General features: G+C 43.2%; 2 protein-coding genes across 5 annotated transcripts; one reads left to right on the top strand and one right to left on the bottom strand.

The window, feature by feature from the left end:
- The first annotated feature begins 110 nt into the window (after positions 1-110).
- ndufb1 (NADH:ubiquinone oxidoreductase subunit B1) lies at positions 111-3,017 on the top strand. Of its 4 annotated transcripts, none has more exons than XM_080538089.1 (4): positions 142-188; positions 1,111-1,200; positions 2,576-2,720; positions 2,825-3,017. In XM_080538089.1, exons 3-4 carry the CDS (start codon positions 2,581-2,583, stop codon positions 2,859-2,861), a joined length of 177 nt encoding a protein of 58 aa, XP_080394215.1. In that variant the 5' UTR covers positions 142-188; positions 1,111-1,200; positions 2,576-2,580; the 3' UTR covers positions 2,862-3,017. The 4 variants fall into 4 exon arrangements, with proteins under 4 accessions (XP_080394214.1, XP_080394215.1, XP_080394213.1 ...); XM_080538087.1 differs by having other exon boundaries at positions 147-188; positions 1,086-1,200; XM_080538090.1 differs by having other exon boundaries at positions 167-188; positions 1,114-1,200.
- Positions 3,018-3,579: 562 nt separating this feature from the next.
- Positions 3,580-8,154, bottom strand: riox1 (ribosomal oxygenase 1). The gene is made up of 15 exons (XM_080539444.1): positions 8,062-8,154; positions 7,761-7,901; positions 7,419-7,558; positions 7,167-7,266; positions 6,964-7,077; positions 6,680-6,786; positions 6,336-6,443; positions 6,184-6,218; positions 5,744-5,922; positions 5,474-5,578; positions 5,230-5,371; positions 4,578-4,698; positions 4,108-4,207; positions 3,898-3,984; positions 3,580-3,789 (listed from the first exon to the last, which is right to left on the bottom strand). The coding sequence occupies exons 1-15, from the start codon at positions 8,146-8,148 to the stop codon at positions 3,712-3,714; spliced, it is 1,644 nt and encodes a 547-aa protein (XP_080395570.1). The 5' UTR covers positions 8,149-8,154; the 3' UTR covers positions 3,580-3,711.
- Between the last annotated feature and the right edge of the window lie 2,745 nt (positions 8,155-10,899).

Here is a 10,899-nt window from a genome sequence, read left to right as displayed (position 1 = left end):
ACTTTGACAAATGTAATGTAACATTGCTTTAATGTGCTTCAAAGTGATTATCGGACATGATTCGTTGCTAGGCATATTGACTCACAAAACTATCACTTGTATATTCCTCCTTCATAAACCACCCAGTTGGTACGGTCCTATGTCCTCTGAAGTCCAGCAAGCCTGAGCAGCTGAAGGCCAGACGATTGGTAAAGATGCTTTCTTTCTTTTTGTTGTTTGTGTAAATCACTATGTCTTTCTATGGTTAATATTATGTAGTCATTGCGATTTAAACTCTTTTGCACTCTCGTGCAGTTCAGCGAGTCCAGGACAGGAGAATGGTTGACGTTCGTTAGCTACCAAGTTAGCAAGTTACCTTAACAACAAAATAAAATGGCTATCTTGATGTTTGGAGATGTGCAAATCATGTAATACAAGATCATTGGAAGTTGTAATGTATTTCATCTGACAGCGATTTGGTCGCAGCTCCAGGATGGTGCAATGTTTTGACAGTTTTATTTCCAAATCAAATATTCAAATAATGAGAACTACCCCTTTAGGTATCCTTGGATACTAGTTCAACTTGGCTATGTTATTATGTTAATGACTGTCAACTTGTGAAGGCTCACGGTTTCAAAAAATATTCTAATTTTTAATTAATTTTAATTTTGCCATTTAGCAGATGCTTTTAATCCAAAGCGATTTACAATTATGAATTACAGGGACATTCCCCCTGGAGTAACTGAGGGCTAAGTGCCTTACTCAAGGACACACTAGTAGTGGTGTGGTTTCAGGCGGGATTTGAACTCACAACCTTCCGATCACAAGTCCAACTCACTGAATGAATGAATGGTCTTTATTGTCATTGCTATAGTACAGGTACCAAACAACGAAATTTGGGAGGGGTGGCTCCCCTGGTGCTAGGAAAAAAGAAAAAAAAGAAGGGAAAGGAGCTGGTTTACATAAATAAAGGCTATGTACACTATCCACTATACTATACTGTACAGATAAAACGACTAGGGTTGTCATATTGCACATAGTGTTATTGCACATTCATTTAAAGTGTCGCAGTTTGCAGGCTTGAAATGTACACATTTGTGCCTCAGCACTACACCTGATTTTTCAATCCAGCAGCTGCCATCAATCCGTCCAGACTGTCCAGGGCCCAGAACCTAGGTCTTTGCTGTGTTCACTATCCACTACTAGACCACCACTACCCCGGTATGCCATATAAAGCATTATTTGAATGTGGAAGGTCCTATGGATACATTCAAACATGTATTAGGGCTGCACTTTCTACCATTGTTTTATATTTTGGTTGGTGGTAACTTTAAAAATACTCATTAGCACAAATGGCATTGTGAGATAAACCTACCTTTCAAATAACTCTGGAGTGTGAATTTGTGTCAGTGGTGTAACCACTGTAATTGCAGTGGTGTAAGTTACCCCTATGCAAGGTGATGCATGTCAAGTCCAGGTCTATTGATCATGCATAGGATAGCTGTAAATTCTACAATAAAATGTTTACTTTTGCCAGCTTCCTCTCGACAGGGAAAATATTAGGACAGACTGTAATACAATAGACAGTAAGTATAGGCTAAACAAGGCCTATAAGAACTAAGCAATTCCTTAATAAGTAGCACCAGTAGTGATCTGTGTGGTTGATGTGTAGAGTCAGTACGTGTGGTTGATGTGTAGAGTCAGTATGGCTTCGTTCACATGGCAGGTCTTGATGCTGAATTCCGATTTTTTACACAGATACGATTTTTGTTTGGCAGTTCACATTACTTTTAAAATGTGACCTATATTTGACCTACATTGACTCCCGTGTGAACATTCCACGGCCCTTAACAGACCCGCATGTGCAGAAGGACAATAACAATGATGTCAGGATGTCACGGGCAGCGCACTGTTTACGGAAGTAACCATGGACATGATAACGTTACAACCGGTTTCATTTTCAAGTTTTTGTGCAGCGGAAGCCGGCAAAGATATGAGCAAACAAAGAAGAAGGATGAGGAAAAAGAGAGTCAAATGTTTAGCTATGGCTTTTTGTACACCACTCGCTACTATACTTGCGTCTAGAGTGCAGGGTTGCCAGATGGGGCGGGTTGCCGACGAATGGGCTACTGGATTTAGCGGTTATAGACTGGTTAGGCTGTAAATTGTCAATCCAATCTGGTAACCCTGCTAGAGTGACGTAAAAGTCGCATTAAACGTGACTTGACAGTTCAGACGCGGGCGCGTTGCTAAATATCAGATATGTATCCGATATAATACCACCTCTGAACGCGACCCAGGTCGGATTTTAAAAAGTCAGATTTTATGTGACTTGCGCATGTGCAAAGTAAGTGCATGTTGCTGCAGTTGGGCAGCTAGGGTCTAATGGCCTGGAGGTAGAAACTGTCTTGCTTACCTGTTGGTTCGAGACCGGATGCACCAGAACCAGTATGCTGGTTAACTTAGAACATGCTGGTTAACTTAGAGTATGCAGCACACAGCATGCTCCCCCATTGCTTTTAAAATTGCAGCAAACAATACGTTTCAACCTCTTGGTCAGGTGAGTTCACAGCATGTCTTGTGTTTCTGCCCACAGGAAGCATGGTGAACTTTGTAGCGATGGTGCGTGAGCACTGGACTAACCTACTGGTACCCATGGGCATCGTGATCGGGTTGTACATGGATAGAGCACAGGACGGGAAGCTGACCGCTTTCAGGAACAAAAGCGCATTGTACAGCAGGTATGAATCATATGAACCTGCATGGATTCATCATGTCCATCAAATGAAATGTCATTCTTATCATTAAAGTGGGTCTGTCACTGAAAACTGTTTCTTGTTTGTAGGGAACTAAAACCAGGCGAGGAGGTTACCTGGAAGTAGACACAACCGTCTGGGAATATGTATTGTGCCCATGTCACATCTTCTGTGGTGGGAATGACAACAACGGCTGGATGGGCCTCAAATCACTTAAGACCTTTCCCCTTTCACTGTATCTTTATGGGTTGTATCGACCAATAATAAAACGTGTCACTTTCTCAAAACAGTAGTCATTCATGTGTTGAAGTTCATAATTGGAGACTAATATTGTAGCCGGGATTAAAGTGTTTCAGGGTATATACAGGAATCTTGAGGTTAATTTCAACACCTTTCTAAGACTTTTTAAAGACCTTGTCAATATTTTTCCAGACCTCACCGCCACTTGGAGCTGTAACCGTTGACATCAGTGACACCTTTAACTTAACCGTTTAGTTTGCAGTAGACTAGACCACTATCATACAACAGAATTTCCGGTTCATCTTTGTTTTTTAATAAAACTAATAAATTCACAAACTTTTACTAAATGTTTTTAGGACTCAAACTCTTTGGACAGAGTCTAATTCAGACTTTTTAATACTTATTAGGGTCTAGATTTTCCCAAAAATGATTTATCAACTTTTAACTTTTAATACTTTTCAAGACACCGCGGACACCCTGTGTTTTATTCATAATGACTATGTAATTGAACTCAGCTGGAGAGCGCACACACACCAAACAAATTACACACCAATATTTATAACAAAGGTTTAATTGAGTACTTGAACTGAACAAATAAAAGAGTCACGTCTTAAACTGGCTATTACAAGTCTAAGTTGCATGGAGAGACTGCTTCGCTCCAATCAGCATCACTCCTTCCTGCATATTTAATGTGAAATGAATGATGCTGGCACAGCAGTTATGTTCTAGGATAATATTAGGGGCCTCCGTTATGCCGCAGTGAGTCTGCAATTTGAATAATTCCCTTTTCAAACAGCAGCTCAGCCAAGGACATCTAGAAAAGAGCAAGGAAACCTCTTACAAAACTGAACATCCAATCACTGTAAGTCTCCCAAGAATAATGTGTCTTAGCAATGTCGTTTTTAACATGTAGAATTCCTACCTTGTCCTCAGCTGATGCGCAGGGCAAGCTGCCCACTGTCACAAACTTTGGATATGAATGGATCAGAAACTCCATCGCGTCCGTTTGCTGAAAAAAAAGTGACATCAGGTTTAATACAAGACTCCTATTACTCACTTTAGTATCTTAGGTATACATTTACCGTATCAGAATTGTGAGCGTCTAGCAAATGAAATGGTAAAGAATTCATACCTCTCCTTTAATCTCAAAGCTCTTGGACTCCTCTTTGTGGAAAACTCTGGAGTTGTCTGCGGTGTAGTAAAGACAGACCGTCTCTCCATCGCTGCATAACCTACGGCAGACAAAGAGAAGTCAGTCAAAAATGTTTTGGGAAAGGTAGTGCCAACAATTCAGAATCATGATTTGTAAAAGTCGAGCTCTCTCGTCTTCTGTGAAGGTGTGATACCTGCCGATCCCTAATTGGAAAAGAAGAGAACGCACACCACAGAAAACGTAGGTGAGGAGCTGGCAACGGAACAAAATAGTAGTAGCAGCTGCACACTCTAGATGCAAAAAAAATTGTTTTAATATGACAACGGTTTCGGCCGTAGCCTTTGTCAATATATATTTAAGACTTGACAAAGGCTACGGCCGAAACAGTCATATGAAGAAAAAAAAATGCATCTGGAACTACAGTGTGGGGCTGCTACTTCTTTTAATACCTGGCGATTCCGGCACGGATCAGCCTGATCCTGGTCTGGCCTTTGATGTGAACGCCCACGTCCAGAGCCTCCCCGTCCTCCCACCGTGCTGGAGCCCCCTGGACGCTGCTGGCGTGCTCCTCTGTGGCAGAGGTGGAGAAGGACTGAATCTGGCTATGTGGACGATTAGAAACGGTGTGTGCTTTTGCTGACAGTCAAGCTACTTGCCATGGTTACGATGTTTCATCGAATGTCATTGTTACAAAGTTTCATCGAATTATAGTCATCTAGCTATTTGATGATGGAGTTGAGATTAGAGTCAACATTTTTGTCATCGCAGAGTACAATACAACGAAATGCAGTTTAGCATCCAACCAGAAGTGCAAAAAGTGATAAGAATATATATAAATAGAACAAGAATGGTAGTGATAGGTAATTATGTAATATACAGTATGTGCAGCAGAGGTAGTATTGTAAACATCAGTGTAGTTTAGAGGTATATACAGTTAGGGGCTATATACAGTGAGGTAGTTTATGCACAGTATCTAATGTGTACAGTAAACAATAAATGTGCAATATACAGTAGTTCAAAGGTAGTAATGTAAACATCAGTGGTGCAAAGGTTATAGAGTGATCACATTAACCAGGGATGAGCAGCCGACAGGTATTGTACCTGGCGTGAGCATAGGGGGCAGACAGTCATGGAAGAAGTGCCTCGCCTTCTGATCCACTGCAGCGTCCACAGGCGCGAAAGTCGCTAGCTTCTTCATCAGGCTCTGAATCTTGGACAGGAACTGGACCCTGCGTGAATCCTCCTAGAAACAAACAACAAAAATGTAGTGGGACATGTGGTGACGTGCTGTTGGATCCCCTCTCCTCCCAATGACGTAAACACAGGTGAATGGACTCTAGGTTACCTTGTCAGAGTTCTGCACACCCATGTAAGTCAGGTAGTCCTGAGGGAGGCCTCGTCTGAAGTCGACGTCCTCCTCCATGGCCATCTCTAGGGCTGCTGGGACCACCTGTCACAAACAGTCACACACGCCCTTGATTATGTGGCATGAGCTACACCACACCCAGGCGCCGCAATACTGTCTCTCAGCCATTATTGTGCTTTGAGAAAAGGGCCCAGGAGGACAGGGACCTGGACCCAGACAGCAGAGGGTTAAAGGGGGTTAAAAGGGAACCTTCATCAGCAGGTCTCCCCAGCTGTTCTTCTGGTATGAGGAGACGGTGATGTGGAGGGAGTGTGTGTCCGGGAGGCAGTCTCCCTGGTGGATGAACCCCCGGGGGAAGTAGAGGAGGTCGCCAGCCTCCAGCACCACCTCCAGGATGGGCTTCCCAATGTCTGCCTGGCTGAAGTTGGCTGGAGGAACCAAAGCAAGCAGGGTTAGGGATCAACTTTCATTTCCATTACATTCTTAATGGAGTAACTGAGGGCCAATTGCCTTACTCAAGTGGCACACTAGAGGTGATGTTCCCAGGTGGGATTTGAACTCATGACCTTCTGATCATCAGTCCAACTCACTCGACTAGGCCACCACTACCCCTCTTTCAGGGGTTTCGTGGTTTATGTCTGCTTTGGTAGATGTTCAAAAGCGAAAGGGTGGATTAAAGGACAACTTACGACTTGAAACAATGGGCAAAACCTCATCTTCTGATCTGAAATAATACAGAAAACATGAGCACTGCATGTATTCAGGGGGTTTTGTAGGGTTCACACATCGGTTGCAGTGAAATACTGATCTTTGAAGTTGTATATATATTTATGTAACTCACCTAGGGCTGTAGACTCTCCAATGCTTCCTGCCCTCCAGCTGAACCACAAAGGCCTCGATATCATCATAGTGTGGAGCGAAGCCTTGTGTTCCAGGAGGTGTCAGATACCTGAACACAAACATCACATTTCACTTTGGTGAGGAAGTGATGCAGTAATACTGATAACACTCTGTTGTATATACACTGAGTACCACACTGGTCAGATTCAGGGGCGCCGACTACGGCTGACTCTGTGCCTAGAGCAGAAAATACTAAATTCCAACAATTGACTGACAAGTTGATTGCATGGCAAATAAAACTATTATTATTATTAATATTATTATTATTCTCAATGGGCCACTCACACATTGGCTCCTGCCATGCTGCCAAACTGTTCCTGTAGGATGGACAGCACACTCCACACCGTGGAAGAGAAGGCCTGGGGGTTCAGCATGCGCAGAGAGCAACCGCTCTGGAAGAGAACACACGTTTCTTCGTGAAAAGAATACAAGTGACACATGACATGAAGTAACATTTGCTCAAACATCCAAGTCAATGAATATAAGAAGAAAACATCCATATGTTTTACCTCATAGAAGAAAACATCCATATGTTTTACCTCATAGAAGAAAACATCCATATGTTTTACCTCATAGAAGTCCCAGACAGTGAAAGGCAGGGCCCTCCCCGGGGGATTGTGTGTCTCTCTTTTGCCGTTTATGTAGCTGGTGACATCCAGGTTCACTCCATACTGAACATCATCCTGACAACGTCAACAGCAATATTTACCTCAGTTGGTCATAACAGGCATGACATGACAGAAGACATGCGTGATGATAGATGATAACTCACATGTCTCAGAATACGATCAAACTCTGCAGTGGAGAACAGTCCCTTATAATAGTCTGGATTCTGCCGTTTAACTAAAATGGGCTTATTCTCCCACGTGTCCCTAAGAGAAGGAAATGAGCTGTTGAGCAATAGAGATCATCTCCCTGTCATAAGAACAATCTTGTCATAATATATGTGTATATATTGTGTGTGTGTGTGTGTGTGTGTGTGTGTGTTATAATACACACAGCTACTGTCTACAGGCGTCTGTACCTGAAGAAGCTCTTGGAGGGGATGGGGTGGATGAGCCATTGGAACAGTCTGCTGGCTCTCTCCCGGCTGTTGCTGACTTTAGCCAGTCCTGCAAGCAGAGCATCTAGTGCCTCACCCCCGCTGACTGCACACTGCACCTCCTGCACACATCAACAACATCACTGCACCTCCTGCACACATCAACAACATCACTGCACCTCCTGCACACATCAACAACATCACTGCACCTCCTGCACACATCAACAACATCACAACACAGGTGAACCACAGGCGAGACTGGAGGATATGACAACACAACCTTAGTGCCCAAGATGACGAGTCACTTAGATGAACCTGACTTACCTCTGTGAGTGTGTCCACCACCCTCTCCTCTCTCTGTGCAGCTTTAAGAACCTTCTTTCCCATCGGCCTCCGTTTGGCCTTTTTGATGGACTTAATGGGCTGAATCCCATTCTCCTTCCTCTTCCTCTTCTTTGCTGTAATCTAGAAAAGCATTCCTCAGTAAGACAGCTGGGATGGTCTCAGACTGAGTCAATTGAACACATGATCACCTTTCTTTCAAGAACACTCGACACTATAAGGCATATTTAAATAACTGTAATACATCCTGACATGGCACCAGTAGCAACAGAACCCTGCATACCTGCAACGACGATGTTTTAACTGCAGGAGCCGGTTCAGTTGGGACTGTTTGGTACAAGGCAAAGGCTGACACATGTTTCCTCTCCATTTTCTTACTCAGGACGTCATCAGCATGAGACAACGTGGTAGAATTTCTTCTTTTGTAAATCAGAAAACCTCAAAAGTGCCGTTGCACTTTACTGCCACCTAGTGTGCGGACTGTCCGCTGCACCTCTGTGCTGCAGGCTGATTATGGAGACATTTTTGCTCTGGGTTTTGGTCGATTTGTTTCCCAATGTTTCAGATCATAAACATGTTTCCTTATGACTTCTAACTTCTCTGGGCGTGAGACACACGCATTTCAACCCGTTCACACGTTAGCCCAATATTGCTAGCTTATAGCAAGGAGTCTGGTTAATTAGATGGTAGACTCGCCAGCCAATGAGATGGCGGTATTGCACTACCTTCCCCTACCATCCTAGGTTTCGCAAATTCGCGGCCGGCCGTACCACGTGACCGATTCGGGAAGTGGCTCGGATTTGGCGCGAGACTCGAAACATAAAAGGGACAGGTAAACGCAATGGATTCCCCTCACAGTTTGTTGACTTGCGACTTTATAGTTTGTTTGTTTGCAATCTTTTGGAGCTCATTTTTTTGCGATGGAACCAGCGAGAAAGAGGCGATATTCCCCTGTCTGGGAACATTTTGAGCTGATCTCTCCTAATAAGGTATGCACTATGCACATAGTAATAAATAATAACTAGTGTACTATACTGTAAATAAATGTGACAACACAGTGTATCGTCCCTTCTTCTAATGTCTTTCTTCTAATTTCTGCTATTGTAAAAGGTGAAGTGTCTGGTGTGTTCAAAATAACTTGGATACAGCAATAACACTTCATCTATGCTGAGGCATTATAGAGCCCTGCATGAGAACAAGGAGACCAACCAAGGTGGACCAAGCTCAGGTAAGCCTTTTTAGGATGCAATGATAAGACAGCATACAAACATAAAATTACAGGGTACGTTTTTATTAGACAACATTAATTTATATTTTAAATATGACTAATGAATGACATCTGCAATTGAATACTGCATTTTTTTTCATCAGCACTGAAGAATGATGTGGATGAGGCCTTGGTCAATATGGTGATTGAGGATTGCCAGCCCTTCACCATTGTGGAGGACAAAGGGTTCAGAAAGCTTGTTAAAGCTTTCAACCCTACCTATGTTCTCCCCACAAGAGCAGCACCACTGCAAAGGTGAATTCCTTTCTTTCATTGCAATATTCTAAATGACGCTGTTTGGTTTAAGTTGCTGCTGCAGTGACTCTTGAATTAATCACTTTTTGTTGGCTAATTTTATAGGAGAGGCTGACACAGGTGCAGGAGCAAATGGGCCGGCCGGCACCGAAGCTGATCCAAGAGGTGGATACACGCTGGAACAGTACATACCATATGCTGCAACGTGTGTATGACCTCAAGGAGCCTATAGCAGCAGCTTTGGCCGGCCTACGTACTGACATTGTCCCACTCACATTAGAACAATATGACATCATCGCAGAATGTCTAAAAGTGCTATCCCCATTCAATGATGCCACAGTTGAGCTGTCAGAGGAGAAGAGAGTGTCCGGTTCAAAAGTTATTCCTCTTTTATCAATGCTATACCACACACTGGAGGAGGAGGAAATGGGACTTGTCCAAACACAAGAGAGCATAGCAATGGCTGAGAGTCTAAGAAGACAATTAAAGGATAAGCTGTACTCATTGCAATCAATGAGCATAATGTCACTGGCGACACTGCTTGATCCACGATTTAAAAAGAGAGGATTCTTTAGCCCCAATAAAGCAGCAGAGGCCGAAAGGAGGCTCACTTCCGAATGTGCTACTGTTATACGAAACAGCGACGCCTCCACCTCCTCCTCCTCCTCCTCCTCCTCCTCGTCATCACAACCCCCCATATCAGAAGCTTGTGACTCAAGGTAATATATACTGGATACATTCTAATTGTCTTATTGTATATATTCACTGACACTGACAGCCTGTTTGTCTGTCTTAGGTAACAAACTGTGGCGTCGTTTAGACACCACAGTCCTGCAGGCGAGGACCCAAAATGGAACTGCAGACGCAACAGTGGAGGTCCAAACCTAACCTACCTGGCTGAACCAAACATCGAAAGGATGCAGAACCCCCTACAGTATTGGGAAGAACACAAAAATGTGTATCCTAATTTGTATAAACTTGCCGTTAATTTTCTATGTACCCCGGCTTCATCTGTGCCCTGTGAAAGGATATTTTCAAAAGCAGGTGAAATCGTCTAAAAAAAAAGAAACCGCCTGAAGCCTAGCACTGTGGAGAAATTGTTATTTTTAAATAAAAATGAATAAATGAATAAAATGTTGTTGTTCCTAGTAACACAAGCACATTTATTCAATTCAAAGCTTCACACACCAAAGCCACGGTGTCATTATCACTCTGCCTGCTATACATTTATTGCCCACTTGATGGCGCAGTAGAGCAGATAACGCAACACGAAGCTTCGGCCCATGTGTGACGCAATTGGATGGAAAGCTTCAACAGTTCATGAAGCTTCATCTCGCCATCACTAGTTTTCTTATAATTTGGTTTAGTCTAATGGGGTTTCTGTCTGGTGGCTCTGCTTGTGTTTGTGAACAGAGTCCCAGAACCAGCTGGCTGAGGTGGCATCTCCCTAGCCTAGAGACTCTGTAGGTAAGAGCTTTGTTGTGGAGCGTGTCAGGTTCACTTTCTTTTATTGCTCAAATTAGTGGGTGTTATTCTGTGTTTTCTGTTGGATATGGAGAATGGATTTGCAGAACTCTGAATGCAGAGTCTCAATTTGGT

Source organism: Nansenia antarctica, assembly GCF_963989245.1.
Source record: "Nansenia antarctica genome assembly, chromosome: 1".
NCBI classification, from domain to species: Eukaryota; Metazoa; Chordata; class Actinopteri; order Argentiniformes; family Microstomatidae; genus Nansenia; species Nansenia antarctica.
This window is presented reverse-complemented; position numbering and strand designations above follow the sequence as displayed.

Coding starts and splice junctions, on each gene's coding strand:
- ndufb1 (XM_080538088.1), top strand. CDS start 2,581: ATGGTGAACTTTGTAGCGATGGTGCGTGAGCACTGGACTAACCTACTG. Junction 2,721..2,824: donor AAAAGCGCATTGTACAGCAG/GTATGAATCATA, acceptor TCTTGTTTGTAG/GGAACTAAAACCAGGCGAGG.
- riox1 (XM_080539444.1), bottom strand. CDS start 8,148: ATGGAGAGGAAACATGTGTCAGCCTTTGCCTTGTACCAAACAGTCCCA. Junction 4,699..5,229: donor GCCCCCTATGCTCACGCCAG/GTACAATACCTG, acceptor CCTCTGCCACAG/AGGAGCACGCCAGCAGCGTC. Junction 4,208..4,577: donor ATCCGTGCCGGAATCGCCAG/GTATTAAAAGAA, acceptor TGTCTGCCGTAG/GTTATGCAGCGATGGAGAGA.